At 40.9% G+C, this 23,281-nt stretch overlaps 1 protein-coding gene across 4 annotated transcripts in view; it reads right to left on the bottom strand.

Moving 5' to 3' along the window:
• Window positions 1–16,274, bottom strand: part of KCNC2 (potassium voltage-gated channel subfamily C member 2) — a 237,325-nt gene extending 221,051 nt beyond the window's left edge. For all 4 annotated transcript variants that reach the window (XR_009600195.1, XM_027967148.3, XM_042246526.2 and 1 more), the window contains exons 1-2: window positions 16,033–16,274; window positions 14,222–14,900 (exon numbers count right to left, since the gene is read on the bottom strand). Coding sequence is in view for 3 of the 4 variants with exons in the window: in XM_027967148.3 (XP_027822949.1) it covers window positions 14,222–14,881 (660 nt within the window). In the remaining variant the exon portion in view is untranslated. The remainder of the gene's footprint in view (window positions 1–14,221; window positions 14,901–16,032) is intronic.
• Window positions 16,275–23,281: the final 7,007 nt, after the last annotated feature.

Below are 23,281 nucleotides of genomic sequence, written 5' to 3' on the forward strand. Positions count from 1 at the left end.
CACTACAATCACTGCCAACTTCTTTTAAAGGAAAAGACACCTGAAGAAAATAAATACTATAAAAAGGGACAAAAGTGAAAGAATAGAAAAAAATCTACAGAGGAACCCAGAGTTAATACCAGAAATGAAACAGAACTTTGAAAATTATCTAACTAGTATCTTCATAAAGATTCTTGAAGACATCGTATCCATTAAGTGAGAACATACCAAAATGGAAAAGGAGAAATCAGACAATAAAAGATTTATCGGATACTAGGAAATTGTTGCCCAAATGGACAAATTAGCATCCTGGGTTAAATGGTATCTCCCCAAAACACATGTTCAGCTCAAACCTCAGAATGTGAACTTATTTTGTGACTTCTTTGTGGAGGTAATTTAAGTACAGCCCACAGTAATCCAGTATGACCACATCTTAATTTATTTAATTTACTCAATTTATTTAAATTAGCATGTGGTCATACTGGATCACTGCAGGATATAACCCCCCAAATTGGTATCTTTTAAGAAGAGACATCTGAGACACTCCAGGACGAGAACTGCCAGCAGACTTTTCCCTCAAAACCCCAGAAGAAACAAATTCTGCTGAGGCCAGGATTTCAGACTTCTAGCCTGCAGAGCCATAAGAGAATAAACTCTCTGGTTTCAAGTCATCAAGTTTGCGGTAGTTCGCGACAACAGCTCAGGGAAACTAATGCAGCCAGTTAAATGCTACAATACTGTAGCTACAAAGGGATATAGAAACTCAGAGGAGAAAACAAACTGCTTTTGAAAGCGTTTAGAAGGTGCCAAGTAAGACTTGATAATTTTACAAAGTATTGAAAGATGATTGAGTCCACATGTAACACCGAGGAGGAGAGAGTGCAGGCTCTGAGAATAGTGTACAGAAACACAGAGCATTGTGAACACATCTCTTACACTCAGCAACGGCAGAGCATGCTGTCTGAGCAGTAGAGTTGCGGGAGCTGTTATTGCATTTGTAGATGATGGGCAGATTCTGGAAAGCCAGACTAAGAAAAATACGTTTTAATATGTAGCCACTAGAAAAGGATAACAAGCTTGTAAGCAAGAAAATGGCATGGTACAGTAATGCTTTAGAAGGAGCTACTCTGCCTTGGATCTGAACTCACCACGTTCTTCCCAGTTTAATTCCTTTGGTGCCTGTTCCCATTTTCGTTTTTCTTCCTCACTACCTTTGCTCCTTCCTGGACTTTATCTAGAGGAAATGTTTATTTAAAACAACTTTCCAAAGAGCCACAGAATCTCATTGGTACTTTTCAATCCCTAGTTCAATTTAAGCTTCTAGCTTTGGAATCTACATGAACTACTATAGTGAATGAGTCAGTTACATGTCACAAAAATTATACAAAAATTGATATTATTTTCTTGGGCATGAAACCAAAATAATATATAGCAAGACAAAGCTGACATTTCTTTTAGAGAAGACTTATTCCTCACTATCTTTTATGGTGGTGAATTACTGCAACCAAAAATTTTAAGGGGCATACTCTGCATAATTTCACAACAATAAAATCTATGAAATAGCTATTAACAACTGAGTAATTGGTATTGAAATATAAAAGAAAAATCACAAAACATAATACAAAATACTACAGTGTTAAATCCATAAAAGAATAACTACTGATTTCTCAAATCATATAACCACTGACTCTTGAATCAGAAAAAAGTCATAAAGGTTGTCTTGTCCCATTGGGCAAACAGAAGCTAGGGAGACATTCTTGACTTCTCTCTCTGCCTTACTCAAATGGCACCTAATTAATCAACAGTTCCACTTTAATTGTCTTTATTTCACTTCATCACTCTGGCCACTGTTTTAATTGAGATCACCAGTATCTCTTGGGCTGGTGGCTCAGATGGTGAAGAATCTGCCTGTAATGCAAGAGACCTAGGTTCAATCCCTGGGTCAGGAAGATGCCCAGGAGGATGAAATGGTAAGTGTCTTTTCCAGCATTCTTGCCTGGAGAATCCCATGGACAGAGGAGCCTGGTGGGCTATAGTCCATGGGGTCGCAAAGAGTCAGACACAACTCAGTGACTAACACTTTCACGTTTTAGTATCTCATACCTGGGTTACCACACTCACATGCTAAACTGTAGCTCTTGTGGCAAACTTGCACTCATTTCCCCCAGCCCAATCCTGTCTTCAAGCATAAACATTTCAGAATAATAGTCCCAATTGCAAAGATGCGTGCCATTGCTCCGCTTAAAATCCTTCCAAAGCTCTCCAGTCCCAGAGAAAGACCAGACCTTCCAAACAGAGCTTGCCAAGGCTTCCGATCCAACCTCAGCTCGTTTCTGGCAACACCACACATCCCTTACACAAGGCAGGGGCTGTCCTGAATTATTTACAGCGTCTTGCACAGGCCTTGCCTTCTTTCCCTTTTAGGATTTTATGTCAACTCTTCTCTTTAAAAAGGCTGGCTATCTCCTCTGGCACCAAGACAGGTATATTTCTTCCAGGAAGTTTTTTCCCACCCTTGGCAACCTTCTACTGGAGCTCTCCTGACACTGCACTTTCATTTCTTTTCTGTTGTTCTCTTCCAGGACACTACAGCTGCTTAAAGGCAGGAAATAAACCATTATCTTACTACTTGTAAAATGTTTGGTAAAGGACATACACATGTTAGATACTGTTCTAATTAATTACCATTTATTCACATGGAATAGAATTATTCCTACAATTTCCCAGATAGCTATCCAATATTCATACATGAAAAAACCTCAGCGATAGACAACTTACTTTTTTATGAACAATCTAAATGCTAGAATGTTCCCTTAAGATACTCTATGTAACTACCCAATCCCTCTCAAATAACCAGTGCTTGGCATAAGGAATAGTGACGACTGTGATGATGATGATAACAGTAATAACGATACAGCGAAAATTGAGAAAACTAGACCCTGCTGGCTTCTGAACATGAATATGCACAATCCACCCTCATAACAATTCTTTGAGTCAGATACAATTATTATCTTCCCAGTCCAAATGAAAAGAGGGAGGCTTAAAGAAGCAACATTGTGAAAGTGATACAGGCAAGTGGTACAGTCAGGATTCAGACTCAGTGAACTGAGTGCAGTCCTTCACATTAATTCACTCCTGTCTCAAAACCAACTGTCAGCTAGTATTTTAACTCTCTGCCCTGAAAAAGAGAAGTAGTAAAAATGATATCAAGAAGAAGACAGACTGAAAAATAAAAATCTAACTTAAAATCTTTATTTTAAATTAGTTTCCGAATTCATCTGTCTATGGAACTCTTTTGAGGGCAACACCTGTTAACATTCTGGATTGCTATAGATCTAGAAAACACACTTTGAGAAATATTGGTTCAAGCATGATTATTACCCTGTTTCAATGTTAAACTTGTAAAAATTTGCTTTGGCAGCAGTTACATCACAGTACTGACATGAACCGGGTCAGCAGCCAACTACAACGCCAAAGATGTTCATCTTATCTGAATCCTATCCAAATCCTACTGGAGTGAGACCTGGGAAGTCAGAATTCTAGTCATCATCTCAAGTTATTCCTAGGCACATCTAAGTTTTAGAACCACTATCTAACTGGTTAGTAACACTATTTTCAAATACACTGAGATAAACATTCCTGCCCTGGACTAAATATCCATCTCATCAGAAAAATCTCAGTTATAAACCCAGAGGCCCTCTTTTCCTTTCAAACCTGTTCTCCTGCATTCTGGTCCTTCTATTGCCCCTTATGGCACGGCACAGCACCCTGTGTCAAGCACACTACCCTGTTAACCTAATCCTTGACTGCTGGAAAACACATCTCTTGCATGTTAACTATTAACATCTTATCTCCTCTTTACAGGACAGTGGGACCCTCCCAAATCTGTGTGTCCACAGTATGCCAATATCTATATTATAGTTTTAATGCATTATACTGTAACCATGGACAGGCAGTTGTTCTTTTCCAATAGAATACACGTGTCTTGAAGGTAAATGACAAATTTTAACCCTTACATTCTCTGTACTAACCTAGTTTTGGCCAATAGTTAAAACCCAAGAGCTGTCAGCAGAGAGAATCAAAAGCATTTGACAGCTTTCATCTTTGAGGCTTGGTTCTCCTCCAGTTGGTTTAATTGAGAGAAATGTACTAATACCTAGCACGTTCTTTCATCAACCAAGCAATGCAATCAGTCCTGAATATTCATTTGGAAGGACTGATGCTAAAGTTGAAACTCCAATACTCTGGCCTCCTGATGTGAAGAACTGACTCATGGATGGTATCACTGACTCAATGGACATGAGTCTGAGTAAGCTCCGGGACTTGGTGATGGACAGGGAAGCCTGGCATGCTGCAGTCCATGGGGGCACAGAGTTGAACACAACTGAGTGACTGAACTGAAGCAATGCAAGCCAAGGCAGAGGAAACACAAAAGGTTGCAAACAAAGAAACTCAGCACTGAAGCACAGTCAAGTACGCAAAACTAAAGACAGAGAAGTTTGAGATGAATTAAACCAATGACTAATACATCAGCAGAAAAATGTATAGGTATTGGAAACAATCATCACTAAATTTTAAAGACTAAAGAATTGATAGTATGCACATATTACAACTGAAAACTAAGCAGTGGGCTCTCATAAGAAAGTGGAGCAATTAAAGAACCTTGTTTTTTGAATTGAGACTAATCTATTTTGAATGTCATTGAAGCCTATTAGTGCATTAAAATACATTTAATTTCATTGCTTGGCATGAATTTTATATCTCTAACATTGTACTCTAAATATCAAAGCACAGTGAACACCATCTTGAACCTGGGAATTAAGTATAAGTTCACAAATGCTTCTCCATCATGATGATACAAATATGATGGTTGTTCAACTTTGATCCACCACTAATCATTTTATGTAACCCTGATAGCTCACTCAGGCCTGATAGTAAAGTTGTAGCTTAAAAAAAAAAAAAGGCTACTTGGTACTTTAGAATCTCTTGGCACAAAAAAAGGGCTAGCTAAACCTCTGTTCTGTCCATTTCCTACTCAATTTATATATGAAAGATGGGTCTCACTAAGAATATTATAATTTTCATAATTGCCCTCTCACTGTTCACCTCAAGAGGGAAGCAGGACAATCGAAACAATAAATCAAACTGTAATGATGTCTTGTTCTGCTTTCCTAAATATCAATTTTATCCAAATTAATACAGTAAGGAAGCCTCCTTTTGCCACTGTTTCCAATGCCATTACTTTGTCCTTGTTTCCAATAGTTATTATATAACATTCACTTTAAGCAAATGGCATTTTATCCTCAATCAATAAATATAAAAATAAGCAACCCCATACCTGAATTTATGCAGCAAACTTACAAACAAGATACAAAATTTACAGAAATTGTGAATAACCCTTGGCCCTTTCATTGAACCCAATCAGACAAACTGCTCTAGGAATAACTGAAACGTGAAAGTGATCGTTGCTCAGTCATGTCTGACTCTGCAATCCCATGGATTATACAGCCCACCAGGCTCCTTATATTCATCCAAATAGATTTTACATCAACATGTTGTCTTAAGCTTAGAATTAATAGTATCATTTGGATATCTTGACAATATTATTTAGAATCACTTTATATAATAAAGTTTTTGCATTTTATCATTTAATGAATGACTCTAAAATTCTGGACAGTTTTGGTGTAAAGGAAGAGAATATCTGTGGCCAAAAGGTGACATATTTTCATCACTGAGACTTTCTCCATGGAGACAACTCAAAGGGGAACATCTTCCACTGCTGAGGCTAAATCACAGAACATTTGCCAGGAAGGGCTGTCTCGAATTTTGCTCCAGTTTTTAAAGATATCAACAATGTTGTCAGATGCAGAAAGAATGGCAAAGCTCTAAGTTCTGATACAAAATCCACCAGTGTCTTCAAACAGAAAATTGAGACAATGAGATTCTGCATACGGTTTTCTTAATACATGAACACGGAGGAAATGTCAGGTTACACAGATGTCTCTATCATTACGAGCTTTCAGAAGAAAAGGTCAGTCAAGTAGCCATAGCAATTACGGAGTACTTTTTTCCCCCAATACTACCAGCAACTTCTTCTGTTTGACTCCTATAAAATGCCTTCTCTCAAACACACACAAAATTATAAGGCTGCTTTACATTCCACCAATAGGGAAGGAAGCACTACCTTTGGCTAACTATCTCCTAAAGAAGGTTGAAGGAAAAGTTTTTTAGTCTTGTATTTACTGACCTCACTAAAACATAAATCTCATTTTAGGTCTTAAAAACAGCTCCAACCATCTTTACTCTAATTTACCAGTTATCCATGTGTAAACCCAAACAAATTGTTGGGCTCCAAAATCACAGCCGATAGTGACTGCAGCCATGAAATTAAAAGACGCTTGCTCCTTGGAAGGAAAGTGATGATCAATCTAGATAGCATATTAAAAAGCAGAGACATTACTTTACCTACAAAGGTCCATTTAGTCAAAGCTACAGTTTTTCCAGTAGTCATGCATGGATGTGAGAGTTGGACTATAAAGAAAGCTGAGCGCCAAAGAATTGATGTTTTTGAACTGTGGTGCTGGAAAAGACTAGAAAGTCCCTTGGACTACAAGGAGATCCAACCAGTCGATCCTAAAGAAAATCAGTCCTGGGTGTTCCTTGGAAGGACTGATGCTGAAGCTGAAACTCCAATACTTTGGCCACCTGATGTGAAGAGTTGACTCACTGGAAAAGACCCTGATGCTGGGAAAGACTGAAGGCAGGAGGAGAAGGGGATGACAGAGGATGAGATGGTTGGATGGCATCACCGACTCAATGGACATGAGTTTGAGTAAGCTCCGGGTATTGGTGATGGACAGGGAAGCCTGGAGTGCTGCAGTCCATGGGGTCACAAAGAGTCTGACATGACTGAACGACTGAACTGAAACCCAACCATGATCTGGTTAGTTACACGTGAGAAGAGAATGCTTTATAAACATTAACCATCACCAGTAGGTTGAACGAGGGTTGCATTTAAAAATTCCAAAGGCAATAAAGCCAACAAAAGTAGAAAAACATATTACAAAAGACACACACACACAAGGATAAAGGGATAAAATAGGAGGTAAGTGAAAAAACTGGCAGATTAGTTTTGATGTTTTAAAGGTAGTAGAACATTAAGATGTAGAACTGGTAGAGAAGGCAGCAATGGAAGGATGCATCTGAGGGTGTCTGGAAATAGAATAATAAGATAGCAAACTTTCCCTGCTATTGTTGAACAATAGGACATTCCCTACCCCAACTATTTCCAACAGGCTTGCTACTTTCCGAAAGCTAAAATTTGTGCAGCTGATATTAAACCCAATCCAGACTAAGCAATCAAGATGGAATGGGAAGAGTGCCGGGAGTCAGAAGGCCTAAATTCCAACCCTGCTACTGAGACTAACTAGCCATGGCTATGAACAAGTCAGCTGCTTTTTTTGTGATTTAAGGTTTCCTGACACAATGACCAGTTTCCTTCCATCACCACTTTCCTTCTAAGTCTCATGAGCAACAGAAGGCTGTTATACATACCAATGTCACTAAAAGACGGTGTGGGGTGGTGGTGTGCAGGCTCAGCTGTGTCTGACTCTTTGCGACCCCATGGGCTGTAGCCTGCCAGGCTCCTCTGTCCATGGGATTTCCCAGGCAAGAATACTGGAGTGGGTTGTCATTTCCTCCTCCAGGGGATCTTCCCGACCCAGGGATCGAACCTGCATCTGCATTGGCAGGTGTATTCTTTACCACTGAGCCATTAGGGAGGCTGCATTCAAAGATTATATACCACATAATATGTAATACACGCATGCTCACACACAAATATTCTCAATCAAAACTTTAAGCCATATTCCCATGAGTCTCCTCCTTCACTTATCCATATAAACATTTTATAAATATATACAAACACAGAGTATGTATCTACATTATGATAGTGAATATATCTTTATTATGTAAATATGTATAGGCTGAAATAGAAAAACTATTTTTTCTCAAAAGAGAAATCGGGTGTACTAAATAATACATATATATTTTTCTCTTGAAATATTCTTCATTAGTGAGTACATTACAATGCAGACTTACAAAGTGTGTTACTATTCTCTATGCTTATCCTGACTGAGTTATGAAAAAGATTAGAACTGAATAATTTGACACTATTTGGTAAACACTTAAATGTGTTAGGCATATCTGTAAATCCTCAAGTGAATAAGACTTTCCCTTCTGCATAAGATATGGGAAGGGGAAAAAGCTGGTGTCTTTGACAAGGCGCTTTTCAAATGGAAATAAAACTGAGATTACCTAATCAGTTACCCTTGTGGGTGGATGGCTATACACCTGCACTGAATCTTAGACTTAGCAGATGACAGAGCCGATCATCTTTATGGGTTTCATGACAGAGCCACAGCAAAATGATTTCCTGAGATCAATATGTGGTTGAAAGAAAGCTGTTTTCAATGGAAACAGGAAGCTAGGAGCCAACCTGTTTCTATGGTAACCAGAGCAGCAGATACCCAACAGCTGTAGGAAAAGAAAAGGGCAGCAAGTTAAAATAAAAAAATAAAAAACCAAGAGAAATCCATACTAGTTTACCTTATTAGTGTGATGGTCCCTAGAGGACAATCAAAATGAGTGCAGACACGATCTTTTCCTACCCAGGGATTTCCAGCAGTCACTATGCTTGTTTTTTCCTCTAAACTTCAAAATCTTGGAGCTGGAAAGAAGTTTGAATACGTATCTAGTCCAATGTGTCATCCCCATTTTTTCTTTCAAAATAAAGCCAAAGGAAATCAAGAATTAGAAAGACAAAGTAAATTCTCAAAGGTCACACAGCTAGCTGTGAAATCAGAGTTAGTGCCTAGGACTCATGAATTCCAACTCAGGCATTTTCCCAATGCTCTTTCCATGTATTCTCTACTCTGCTCTCTTTTCCTCCCAAAACCCACAGTTTAGTCACTTTCTGTGAAAATTTTGACCACACAGTATTAAAATTAATCACCACCCTTCAAACTATACGCAAAAGGCAATGCTATCCTGTCATAGAAAAATCTTGACTGTTTTTCCAAAAGAAAAGCCCTTCATACTTCAAAAAGAACTGGATCAAGTTTACATAATCCACTGACGGTTACAGCTTAGATTATCTTGCCATTATATATTTCCTTATAGAGACCTGTGTTTATACTCTATCAGTCCTTTCGTGCTATTTACTATTTCATTCAGATACATTTTTAAAGGTTGCCATAATTAAAAAGGGTAAATGATGCAGAATTTGAGAATAAAAATGAGATCTGAAAACTGCATTTACTTTATTTGCAGTAGTTAAAATAAATAGTAATGATACATATTTCTAAATGGGAAAGGTTGACCTGCATTTTTTATAAAACTACACTTTTCCTCATTTTCAGTTACTTTGAAAATAAGCTTCTTGACAGAGAAGAAAAATTTCTCTGACTCTCATTTAGTTTTGTCAGTTCGAGTCTACAAATGAGCTCTTGGGAAAATATAATAGAAAAAAAAAAAAACCATACATAAACTGTCCAACTATTCACCTTTGGCATGATAATGCCCCAGCAACAGATTAGGTCACCTAGTCTGGGGTCAAATACACTACCAAAAATACCGTTCTACTAAAGTTACTTGCTTTTTTAAATTGTGTTGAATGAGGCACTCTCTAATGTTATCCAATGCTCAGAATATATGAATAAAATCAAATATATCTGTGAAGTATATAATTAGTGGCCTGGAAAAAGTCAAGGGAGGCTTAGATGCTTATATAGCAAATGCAAATACACCAGACTCTTAACTGCAGACTCTTTTTAGGAGTCCGAAGTTTGGACTAGCATTGTCATGTGGTTGGCCATAACTTTTAATTGTGAGATTAAAAAGATGGTTAGATAGCATCACTGACTCAAAGGAAACGAAACTGAGCAAACTCTGGAAGATAGTGAAGCACAGAGAAGCCTGGCAAGCTGCAGTCCATGGGGTCGCAAAGAGTCAGACATAACTTAGTGACTGAACAAACAACAACAAACTGTTAACTAAAATAGAAGGGATGAAGACACTCGAACACACTGTAAATAATTCAGTTGTTTTCTCTGCAAAGAATTCAGTTTTTAGATATAAGTACAGCTTGTCTCATACTCTTCAATAATATTGCAAAGAGAGAGCCTATAAATCACTCTGAAAACAGAAAAATCAAGGCTGAAAAAGCCTAACACGTTCATAATAAAATGAAGACTAACAGAAGCATAAAACTGTCGTTTCTTTTTTTTTTTTTTTTGGCCACACCCCACAGTTTCCAGGATCTTAGTTCCCCTATCAGGTATTGAGCCCCAGTTTCTCCTAACCAGTGGACCACCAGAGAATTACCAAGATCATCATTTCTAAATGCAGTATTTTCCTGAACATCTCAAGCAACATTTCCACATGAGTTTTGGTTTTTTTTAAAGGAAACATCTTTAGTATCTCTGGAATTTTGCTTGTTGTTATTCTGTTGCACTTTTAATTGAATAGATAATATTTTAGGAAATATTTTATTATAAATAGAGTGGTGAGCTTACTGAGGGCAAAGTACCATATCTGCTCACGCACTTCTAGTATCTTATATAGTTTCTGGTCTACAATGACTGCAAAAACAATATTAATTGACTAAACAAAATTCTAAAATTTTAATAATTAACAACAATATTTTACAAACAAGTTTATTTGGCCATTATTTCTTTTAACTGGAGCAAGGCTCACAAAACAAGAACCAATACATTTTCTTTCTTTAATCTTAATGTGTGACTCAAATTGTCCTTACCATATTATAATTTTTAAAAATTAAATGCTACATCTAAACCTAGAAAATAGTTATTGAGATCATTCCTTTCCTGTTCTGTACTTTGAGGTAGAGGAAAAAATGTCCCATAAAAAGCAAATTACATATATGCAATTCTGAATCCAATTCTAGATATTCAAATTTAAATTTTAATAGTTTTAAGGAGTATATTTTAGTAATTCTGTGGGAAAAAAAAAACATTTAAAATGCTTTTTACTATTTGTAAATCTCATCCAATGCCATCAACAGGATAATCTCTCTTCTTTCCAGATCTCATTTTCTCCACAACAGGTTTCCATGACAACTTATATTTAAATTTTTATAAATTTCTAATATATTTTTAAGGATACAATTCATAAATGTAAAATATAAACTTATTTACCAACTTAACCTGAACAATTTAGACTGCTCAAATATGTATTTACATCATAAATTAAAAGCAACAGAGGAGGGGGAGATGCCAACCAAAATAAAAGGCAAAAATACAATGCTGTAAAATTAAATTAATTATCTAGTTCCTATCACTGTTGTTTCAGTCTGCCACTTTAGACTATAAAAGTTAGAAGTAAAACAAATCTACTATATAATCAAATCATTTTCCTCAATACTGGGAGAGGACAAGGACAATGATGAAACAAGTGTAACAAATCGAAAATAGAATTTGCACAGTTAAAATTGTTCATCTCAAGTACATCAATAAAAGATGAACTAATGTAAAATGAAAAGTAAGAGGGTTTATAAAAGTTAAATACTTCTATTAAGAATGACATCAGTAAGACCACAGCTGAAACAAACTACTTGATAATTGATTTTATGTCTCCTAGAATCATGTCCATGAAAAATATAATTTCATCCAGTGACTTCCCAATGTAATTCTATTTACCAAAGTAGTCAGATAATACTGTCAGTCAATCATCTGAACTAAAAGTGTACATAAAAAAATATTAAATCACATGTAAATAGAATGGTGACTTCTGAGTACTCTTTTTTAAGCAACCCCTAATAATTTGAAAAGCAATTTTTCTGAAGACAAGTCTCATAAATGTTAGCCAATCTGAAAAAAAAAAAAGGAAAAACATTACATATAAACTGGTCAATAAAAATCAAAAGTTAGAACAGGGTTCATTTTAAGAAAACTGGAATCCCATATCTGCACTCCAATGTTGGGTAGTACAGCCAAAGACCTGGAAAAAAATGTATATGTATGCATACACACACACACACACACACACACACACACACAGAGATATGTCATAGATGACCTTTCAAAGTTAGAAGACTAGGACTGTCCTACGCTGCATTAAATCTCAAGAGCAACACTATCTGCAGAGATTTCACAAGCCAGATAGTCAGTTATAATTAGTGGTTGCGGTGGAAAGGGCCTGGGCAGGGTGTCATGAGACCTTCAGCGTAATTTTGGCTTTGCTAATAACTTGCTCTATGACCTTGGCCATCACTTAGCATCTGCAGTCTTCATTTTTCCAATCTACAAACTACAGGTTCCTCATGAGGTGACCTCAGTGAAATTTTCCAGGTCTCTCATTCTCAGCTGATTCTGTTTTTAATGGCTCTTTGACCTTAAATTAATCTCTAATCTATCTGTGTTCTTTTCCTCACCTTAAATGGATGCAGGTCAAATTCTTAATATTATTACAATAAACTCTTGGTAAGATTTTTAAAAAACTATTTTCAAGTTAATGGGCTACCCTTAGACCATTAATTCATAGAATCAAATTCCATAGCAGTAATAAAAATTGAACGCCTTGAAGCTTTTCCTGTGCAGCCTAGCCTCCAAAAACTGCATTTTATTAACATAAATAAAGATAATAAAGCATCCTGGTTTTTCATACCACATAAAATAACACAATTATATGATGAGTCTGAAAACAAATGTAGATTATCTTTTTAGTCGCCAATTGGAAAAAGCAGTATGGCACACAGCTGGAATCCAAAACAACAGAGATAACGGTCATGAGTCTGTGGTTTAATTTAAATAAATAAATAAGTCTGCACTTTTTTTTTCCTGAATGCCAACTCTTGCTGAATTCATAGACTGGTCTTAAAAGGAAGATCTCAGAGTTGAAGTTATTAATTCTATATTCAAATATGAGAATGTGGACATACTAGAATTTATGTGCGCACTTAAATACCAGATCCCATCAAGTAGCAATGCTTTAAATTGTCTCCTTGATAGTCTATATCAAATCGCAAACAAAAGGCATGCTCAGACTTCTAAAGTGGTATCAGAAGCACATCTTCGGACATGTTATCAGACAGCTGCAAAATGTCTCAGAGGCAGAGACTTCTGACATGCAGAGGAACACAATAATGAGGATGGAGCCAAACTCAAGCTGGGAGAAATCCCATTCTGCCCAAGGAGGTTCTTTCCTGGGTGTCTGAAGCAAACCAGACACAAGCAGTTGCAAGGATTTAACTAAATACAGTACTCCATTCTCACATAGAATTAAAAACCATTCACATACTGCATGATCTGAGGTTATTTATATTTCTTTTATTTCCTTTAAAATTAGAGAAACCATTACTAGTTACTTTTATCATCTCTTCATTGGGATTTTGAAGAATCAATCCGACTAAATTTAAACTGTCACTCAAACTAGAAACTGAAAAGAAATATTGAGTATGGGATCAAAATGTATAGAATAAAATAAAGTTGCCTGCAGTCTAAATTAGAGACTCCCACTGAACCAGGATCACTGAAGTGTCCAATCGGCACTGAACCTGTAAAACACAGAGCGCCATGGGAAAGACCACAGACCAAAATTCACTGTGCAGGTGGACTATCCCGTCAGCTTACTGGGGCAAGCAGACTCAGCACTGCTCTCCCTTGGATGGAGACAAGCCCAGACGATATTCAGGAGGTTCTCTTTCCAAGATGAACCTGTTCATCTCCCGGCCCAGCCACAGACATACATTCTGTTTCCCTCTACGGCCCTAAGTAGGGCCACTGCTCTGCGTGAGTCAGGCCTGTCAGACCTCACTGCAAAGATCAAACCGTGATGATCCGGAGGTCTGGAGGACCCTCGGAACTTAAGAAAAGGTTGGAATAAAAGAGAAATAGAAATTCCACATCATGAAGCGTGGTAGCGATTTCAGAATGAGCTTCCAACAGACTTGCCCAGAGCAGGGGACATTTGCCCTGCTGGTCCCACCTGGGGAAGTAAATCTAGGTTTGAGTTGAGGAGGAGAGGAGGGGGAAGCAGAGGGGAATGGGGGAAGAAAGGGGACGAGGGAGGGGGGCCCTGAGTTTGCCCTGAGCGACGGGACCCCCGCCTCCCGATTCGGGACACCCCGGCCCGCTCCCCCAGGTCCTCTGCTGAGAGAGCAGGACGTCTCGGAAGGGGTGGGGAGAAGCTGGACCAGCGGGGAAGGGGGCGCCTCTGGCCTTACCCGGGCGGCTCTGGACGAGTAGGGGTCCTCGAAGAGAGCCCACATGCGGGGCTGCAGCCTCCTCCAGCGGCCGGACTTGCCGTCCGGGCCCCCCAGGCCCGCGGCGTCCTCGATGCCCAGCCTCTTGGCCGCCAGGTCCTCGTCGTCGCCGGGGTCGCCGCCGAGGAGGTCGGGGGCCTCGAAGATGTCGAGCGCCTCCTCGGCGTCGCGGTGCTGCCGGTAGGTCATCCAGCAGCAGGGCTCCACGTCGGTCTCGTCGATGCCCCAGAAGGCCAGCTCCTCCTCGAAGAGCGGCCCGCACACGTCGGCCGGGCAGTGCAGCTTGCCGGTGCGGTAGTAGTTGAGCACGTAGGCGAAGACGCCCGGGTGCCGGTCGAAGAAGAACTCGCGGCCGCCCCCGGCGGGGTGGTCGCCGCCGCGGGCGCTGCAGCTGCGCGCGCCGCCCTCCAGGCAGCCGCCCGGCCCGGGGGACCGCGGGGGCGGCCGCGGCGGCGGCGAGCGCGCGGGGGGCTGCGGCGGCAGCGGGTCGCCCTGGGGCTCGGAGGCGGCGAGCAGGGCCAGGCGCGTCCCGGGCAGGGTCTTGAGGGTGCTGCGGTAGGTTTCGTGCCGGGTGCCGCCGACATTGAGGATCACCCTCTCGTTGCTCTCGATCTTGCCCATCTCTGTGCCTCAGACATGACTGGGGGGAGGCGAACACAGCGCCAAGTTAAAGAGCGCGGCTGGCGGAGCCGCGCTGTGACCCCCGCCCCCACCCGCAGCCCCAGCGCCCCGGGATGCAGCGTGGCCCGGGAGGCGAGCAGCCCGACGCCCGGCCCTGTCCCCGCCGCAAGCAGCACGCGCCTTCCCCAGGTCTCTAGGGAACTGAGGAGATGGCAGTCCCCATCTTCCTCCACCTCTCACGACCCCTCTCCCCCGGCCTCACACCTCTCTCCCTCAGCTCTGCCTCCTGCATCTTCTCACCCCTCACCTCCTCTCGAGTTGAACCCGTTTCCAGTCCCTACGCCTCCCCCGCTCTCCCCCCAGGCCCCTCATTCTCCCCTCCGGGGTCCTCCCGCGTCTTCCTCTTCCGCCCCATCCTCTCCCCCAGCCCACTCCCTCTCCTCCCTCACACTGAGACCCGCTTCCCCCCTACCCTCTCCGGGAGGCAGCTCCCTTAGGCAAGGAGTTCTCCGTGCCCAGACAACTTGACAGTGCTGGGTGAGAGACCCCCGGACTGGGCGGCGAGCCCCCCTCAGACGCGTCCCCTCGGTGAACTCTGGACGGCGCGCCGCTCGCAGGCTCTCGGGGACTGCCCTCTGCACGACCTATTCTCGGTTCACCTCTACTCTCCCTCCCGGGCCAGGCAAATAGACCGAACGCACAAGTCGGAGCGAAAACAAACGTCCCTGCTAGTGCCTTTCACCAATGAGCCCTCTGCCTAATTTCCTGATCCAGTTTTCTTTTCACATGATTGCTGTGAAAATTATTATTACTTGGGAAAGGAAGCAACTAACTAGAATCCATTTTGGAGAGGAGAAGTGATCCATACATCCCACCCCATCCCCCTTTCGCAAGAGAAACAAACGCCTCTCGGGTGGAGAGTCGGGAGCTGCTTCCTAGGAGGGGCGAGTGGGGTGGGTCCCCGCGGGAAAGCGGCTGGAGGCACGCCCCCTGCACCCCGGAGTTGGGAGTCCTGATGACGGTGTCCCCGTTTCCGACCTCCCAGCCACCTCTCCCAGTCCAGGAGCGGAACGGAGCGGGGACGCCTGCCTCGCGGGCTCTTGCACGCCCTTCCCGGCAAACCCGCCCCTCGCCCTCCCGCCCCTAGTTACCTTACGGAAACCGAGAAGAAAGTGCTGCTGCTCCGGCGTCCGAGCGGACGAGGGGCTCGGGGCAGCCCGACTGAGTCCCGACGCCCAGCCCAGCCGCCCCGCGCCGACGAGGAACTACTTGTTGGCGTTTTCCCGGTGCAGGTGGTTGGGCCGCTGCCCCGGGTGCAGGGCTCGCAGAGACAGCGCCCGCCGGCCGCGCGCCGCGCCGCCCGCCCTCATTCCGCGAGCGGCGGGCGCGCCCCGCGCAGACCTCGGCGCCGAGAGGCAGCATCGCGCGGGGCTGGGCGGACCATGGAGCGCGGGGCGGGCCCCGCCGGCGCGCCGCGACCCCGCCGGCAGCGGCCGCCGCGCCGCCCCCCCGAGTGCGGGGGGCTCATCCCCCCGCCGGCGAGCCCGCCCGGCCCGACGCGGACCGCAGGTCTCCTTCCGCCCCCGAGGCGGAGCCGCCGGAGCCGCCCCTCCGCGCCGCCCGCCGCCGGCCTCCGCGCCCGAGCCCCGAGCTCGCGGGGCGGCGGGTGGGCGGCGGGTGGGTCTGGGGAAGCGCTGCTGTACCAACCAGGTTCAGCTCCTTTCCTTCAGGGAGACTCTGTCCCCGCCCTCTCTGGAGCGGCTGTCTGCCTTATTTACACCCCGCTCTCCACACGCTTTCTCTTCCCGCTCCCCCACCCCTCCCAACAAGTGAGAGCGAAAATCTGAGACCAAGTGTGTTTTTTTATGCGTTTGTTTTTGTTTTTTTCTTAATGGCAGCTGGAGGGAGCAAGCTCTACTTACAGGTGACAAGTGAGTCCGGTCTCTCGCGTCTTACCCATGGCTATGGCTTGCTCTTTTCAGTGAAATGTAGGTCTCCAGTCACCACATCATGGTTATATAAAACAAAACAAGTTTTAAAAGTTTATTCCGGGAACATAAGGCTCTAGCAAGTGAAAATTCAGGTTTATCAGAAGCTTAAAAAGACAAACTACAGACATCCAAGTACCAAGGCAGGGATCTCATTAGCCAGTTTCTCCCTTTCTAAAAATTTTATTGGGCCCTGTATTAGTTCGCTAGGGCTGTCAATAAGAGAGTGCCACGAACTGGATTGTTAAACAGCAGAAATTTATTATCCCCCAGTTCCGGAAACTCAAAGCTCCAAATGAAGGTGTTGTCAGGGTTGGTTTCTTCTGAGGGCTGTGAGGAATGGATCTCTTCCAAGCCTTTCTCCTTGGTTTGTAGATGGCTGCCTTCTCCCTTTGTCTGTACCTCATTTCCCCTTAATGCACGCCTGTCTCTGGGACTTTAAACACTAGTCATACTGGATTAGGGCCCACCTTCATGATTTCATTTTAACTTAATTACCTCTGTAAAGACCCTAACCCCAAAGAAAGGGACACTCTGAGCTACCGGAAGCTAGGAGTCCCACATCCCTTTTTTGGGGCCGTGGTGATTTGGGGGAGGTTTGAAGGGAAGCCTGAGACACAGTTCAACCCATATTAGATCTTACCACCAAACAGAGAGTGTGTTTCGGTGGCTGTGCCTATATTTCTAGAAAGAAAAGGATGGAAGAGAGAGACCGTAGTCCATGGAGATAGTTTGATAGGCTTGAAGTCCATGGAGCAGGTGAATCACCAGGTTGTATGTACGAGGAAGTGCCTGAAGGACAGATACTAACACAGACACTATGGAAAGAGCAAGTTGTGAGTTACCAATGGAAGCGCTTTAGCAATGTACAAGACTACAGGGTAGGCTGTTAACTATAAACAATTCTCTAAAGAAAATTCCTGCCTGCTATGACTGTAAATACCTAAACAAAGTGAAGAAAGATCTTTGGAAAGGCACTGATGTCTAGGAAACTAATGCATGAAAATATGGTAAGTATACATTTGTAAGAAATTTACTAACAGTATGACAGTCAATGTGTAATAATAACCTACCTAGCCTTGTGAAAGTATAAATTTGTTTTACTAACATGGAAAGAAACGTAACACTTAAATACTGAGGTAATAATTCTAGTTTTACAAAGTCATGGAGGCATTTCTTAAAAGAACAGTAATAGTATATTCAGTTGTCAGAAATTTACAAAGAAAAATTATATTCAAATTCCAATATTCGTTCTCATATTGTCTAGCTAGTTCCTTATATAGCTTTAGTGTAAACTCAATAGGGAGAAAAGGGCATATGGTTTGCTTTAAAATATATTAGCAATAGTAAGTTTAGTAGCAGCAGCATTTATAATAATAGCATTTACTGAGAGCTTACTATGTGCAAAATGCTTTACGTAAATTACTCCTGTTGACTTAAATAGAGGAAATATTCATGCTAAATTACAAGACTTCCAGAAAGATAACTCATACAGATGGCAGCAATCAATAATGAAAGCCTTCAGCTTGATAATGTTAAGGCTGTATTATAAAGGCTCTATATAGAAACCAAAAGAAAGGAGGAAAATGATGCAGAGGACTCATAGGCGAAAGGAAAAGAGAAAGACCTAATGAATCAAGTTCAGTCTGAGATTATATAAGCTTCTCTAGAAATAATCACATTGGCCAAAGGATCATCTTTTAGAAGAATTCAGAATTTTCTTGTGATTCATAGAAGAATAGCTGTGAAAAGAGAAGATTTTGGATAAATCTGAAAACAAGAATATGGGAAGATAAAAGGATAAGATGCCCTTATCAATGGAGAACTGATAAATGAAACAATGAATGAGATACAGTCTCATTTTTTTCCTCTTGGTCAATATAAGAGAGGAAAAGTGAAAGTGAAGTCCCTCAGTCCTGTCCAACTCTGCGACCCCATGCACTGTAGCCCACCAGGCTCCTCCGTCCATGGGATTCTCCGTGCAAGAATACTGGAGTGGGTTGCCATTTCCTTCTCCAGGGGATCTTCCCGACCCAGGGATCGAACCCAGGTCGGGAAAATCGTAGAACAAATATCCAGGCTTCATATATAAGACAGGAGAGAGTAGAACACCCCTCCCCCACCCCTCAGCTAACTAACTCCACTGATCCCGCTGTAAAAGACCCATAAAAGTGGGAGGTGGAAGACGGGAAGCAAATCTTTGAAGGATGGCAGTGGAACACCTAGGGGGGGAAACAGTTGTGATTTCCTGTGTTGATGTGTATGGAACAAGAATTCAAAGGACTCAAGAATTCAAAGTGGACATTACTTCTTGCAGAGAAGCAACTGAAATGCGCCTTCCTTTGTACCCTTAAGTCAGCATCACAGCAGGCTACAGAAACTGAGCAGCGCATCACTGCTAGAAATGGGATCTCATGAAACTACATTGTGACTGCCAGATGGCATACTTGTCAGATTTTAACATTTGAACAAATTAACTCTTTTAAAATCCAGTGTGAGGATTATTTAAATATTATTAACCCTACTTAAGGTAGCAGCAGGTTCATAAGCAAAATTTCTCTGCCCTAGTCTTAAATGGCTGTTTTCCCATCGCTTCCTTTAGGTATGCCCTTTTGTAATGTGATTTTGCATCTTCTCCCACTAAGTCTGTTTCAGTCAGCCCTTGAATCTTTGCATCTTGCTTTAGCCAACAGAAAAAGTGGAAGTGATTTTGTACCAATTCAACGCCTTGGCTTCAGAAGGTCTTGCATGCTTCTGCTCTCTCTCTTTTTTGGAACCTTACCTTAGAGCTATGACAAGTCTTATGGGACCTGCTTGATGGAAAGAGTTACATTTTCCAGTGTCCTCCCCCCCCACCTCAAACACACATCTCTTTGGTGCAAAAAAAAATAGTACTAGAAAATAAGTAAGAAGACATAATAGAGCAAGGATTTAAAAGAAATAAACATCTAAAAGATATAAAGGACCCCCCACCAATAGCTAAAACCTCATCTCTGCCCCTGGAGGATAGCCAGCTAATCTCCAGAGGGAGAACTGCCTTGCTCTTATGCGTGTGTCCAGAAGAGCTGTCCCAGACATGTTAACACACAGGATCAAGAGCTAAAGAGAAAACTATGTATAGAGGCTATTAAGTTTTGGAATGGTTTGTAATACAACCTGATTCATCCTCTAAGCTCCCTTCATCTGAAAATTAAAGGACATGAACCTACTTACCTGCCCTCTTAACAATAACTAACATTTATATCATGTATTGTGAATTATAAAAATCCCCAGCAATATATGATACATATTCTTCCTCAAGCTATAATTTTTTGAAAGGTAGTAATTCATGGTGGTTAATTCCACAGGCCTTGGAGACAGGTAAAATGAAGTTTTGTCTTCTGAGTGTTGCTTGCTAGGTATCTGACCTGGAAAAAAGTACTCATCTCCTTGAGCCTCAATTTCCCTGTCCATAGAATAAAAAGGATGTCACTATAGTTACTATGGGGATTAAATGGCATAAGGCCAATCAAATGCTTATGTTTCTAGCATATTTTAAGCATCTGTGGATAGTAACTTTTACTGTCAAATGAGGAAGAAGTCTCATCCCGAAGTCACCTAGTTAATAATTGGCAGGAGCAGACCATAACCCACGTTTTTTGATGGCAGTTTTAACCCTTAACTGTTCCAGCACACTATCCTGTAGAGAGGTCAAAACTAGTTCAAATACTGAATAGTCCATAAAGATGCAATGAAACCAAACCTCTAGAATATTTGCAGTATGTCTGCATTCTTCTCAAATTATTTTAATTCAAAAATATATGTATTAACCATCTTTAATGACTTAGTTTATGCAATACACTTTCTACTACCCGACATAGTTACTTGTAACAATTATAAGATAGACCTACATACAAAGAATTCATGGATTACTACTTTTACAACTTGGTCATTTGATTTGTAAGAAATACATATTTGTGTTGGTTATCAAGAGTCAGAGGCTTTGCATAAATACTCAGCAAGACAACATAGACATTGAACCAATTTGAGCTTGTCATATGCCTAGAAAATTAATGTGCAAGAGTTCTAAGAAAAGGCATTTAGATTGAAGAAAGAGAAAAAATTCCCATGAACATAGGATAACGTTGACTGATGAGCATTAAAAGCAAGAGTTGGAGATAGCCTTCTCATTCTGAAACATTCTTTATAGTCCTCTGCGTCATCCATTTAAACAAATGCTGATACTGATGGTGAAGATAAACAGGTAACTTTGGTAAATGGAGCAATGCATTATTCACATTACACATCTTGATGTCATTTTAACTTACACGGGGGCCAGTGTGCAGCACTTTCTCCTGGTATGACTGATTGTTTTACTACTAAGGGTTAAATTATTGGCAGATACTGATAAAGTGCACTTTACTTCCTATTGCCCTTGTTCCTCAATAGGTCATGGGTGCAAGATAAGATGTTTCATTAAAATTTTATAATCTATATTTTTAGTACTTCCCTGCCTTCTCCTGCTAATTCTTTCATATGTGTATGACTTACATTATATACATTTATAGATTCCCTCTCTACATTTTCTGCCTCACTCCAGACTGGAGAGTTCTATGCTCTGAAGTGCATCAGAGTCCCCTGAGAAGGCTTTTAAGATGCAAGGCTCCACCCTGAGTTTTTGTTTCAGTTGGTTTGGTCTGCACCAGTTTCTGCAGTCAGAAATCTGTGTTTTTAAAAAGCATCCTACACTTTATGAAATGTCCATAAGAAGCTGTATGGAAGTTAGTGTTTATAAATATATAACAAGGAATTAGCTGAACATTGCACCTGCAGAATATATTAGAGAGGAGTGGAGCAAGAAGAGAACTAACATTTATTAAGGACAAACTGTAGATATTACATATTATTTCATTATTATTGCAGTAAGTGTAAGAAGCAAGTATTGAAATACTAATTTTCTTCATATTAGGTCAGGGATTGTCAGAGTAACAAAAAAAAATTATTAGCAACTGCAGTAGTCAAAACTTTTTTAGGTAATTAAGAGCAAAGTAAAAGGCAGAGAGGGACTTCCTGCTTGGTCCAGTGGTTAAGACTACAGGGGAGACAGGTTAGATTTCTGGTTGGGGAACTAAGATCCCACATGTGGCATGGCCAAAAGATTTTTTTTTAAGGCTAAGAGCTTTAGATGTAACTCATTTAATCCTCAACCTATGATTTTACCCACGTTTTACTAATAAGGAGACTAAGAATTTTAAAATAAGTTGCCCACTATCACACAACTAATAAGACATAGCTGGTACCATTCAACATATGTGCATTTAATCTCAATACCTGTGTTCTAGTCAGAGAGTAAATAGTAGAGCCATGATTTGAATATATGTAGAACCATGATTTGAATCAGAATTAAAAGACAATAGGCATAACAAAAAGTAAATAACAAATTTGATGTATACCAATTGTTTAGATAATTGAAAACCCTTAGGTTTTAGATACTGTGATACTCATTATCACAGTATCTCAGAGCTATATCTCTCCCTTTGGTTTAATAAATAGCATATAAAAAAGCAGAAATCAAAATAAGACAGTAAAGCAGATTTTTAAAAGGACTTTGGATTTATTTAATGTAAGAGGAGAAGAATGGAAACCATGAGTCACAAATATTGTTTTGCAAAAAGTTGGAAATAATCTGATAGAAATAATCCCTAGAAAATAAAGTAAGAGCTCAAAGAATGAGGAAAGCTTAGAGAGACTTGCAATAAGACTAAAGCAGATATAACCACACCATTTTAGCTTTATTATTTGGAAAGATGTCTAGACAGGCAGAAAAGCAAGCTTCTGGAAAGTCACTATAGCAGATTTCCAATGGAGTTGAGGGAAGTTAAAATAATGTCAGGGCAAAGGAGGAGTTCATATTGAAAATCTTTAACTGTACTGTGGAAACCTGCTCTTCAGTTTGTATTCATTTATTTCTTTAAAGAAATGGAACTAGGGGGTAACATAGAATATCATGTAAGTTTGGGGACAGAAGTGAAAAATAATTTAAAACTCCAGTATGAATTAGCATGACAAAACAGCCTCTCAGAGAAAATGTTAAATCCTACAATAAAATACACTGTTAATTGTTTCCAAGAGATATAAAATACTTTTTGAATTTTTGTCAGAAACACACATACACACACATCAATTTTTAACTCCACAGTAAGATATATAATTTTTAAAAGTCCAGTATTTTCTGAAAGTCCTGGATCTATTTTATTGCCATAATTATGCCATAATTAAGTTTGGACTGTTAGTTAAATAGATTTAAGAGTATCTTTAGCTGATTTCATTTCATTACTGTGATGTGTGACACAATTTATTAATGAAATATTAAACCAAGAGAATACTCATATACTCTTCCCTAGTCCTAAAGACAATACTTTCTGCTTTTACT

Source organism: Ovis aries, chromosome 3 (assembly GCF_016772045.2).
Source record: "Ovis aries strain OAR_USU_Benz2616 breed Rambouillet chromosome 3, ARS-UI_Ramb_v3.0, whole genome shotgun sequence".
NCBI lineage: Eukaryota > Metazoa > Chordata > Mammalia > Artiodactyla > Bovidae > Ovis > Ovis aries.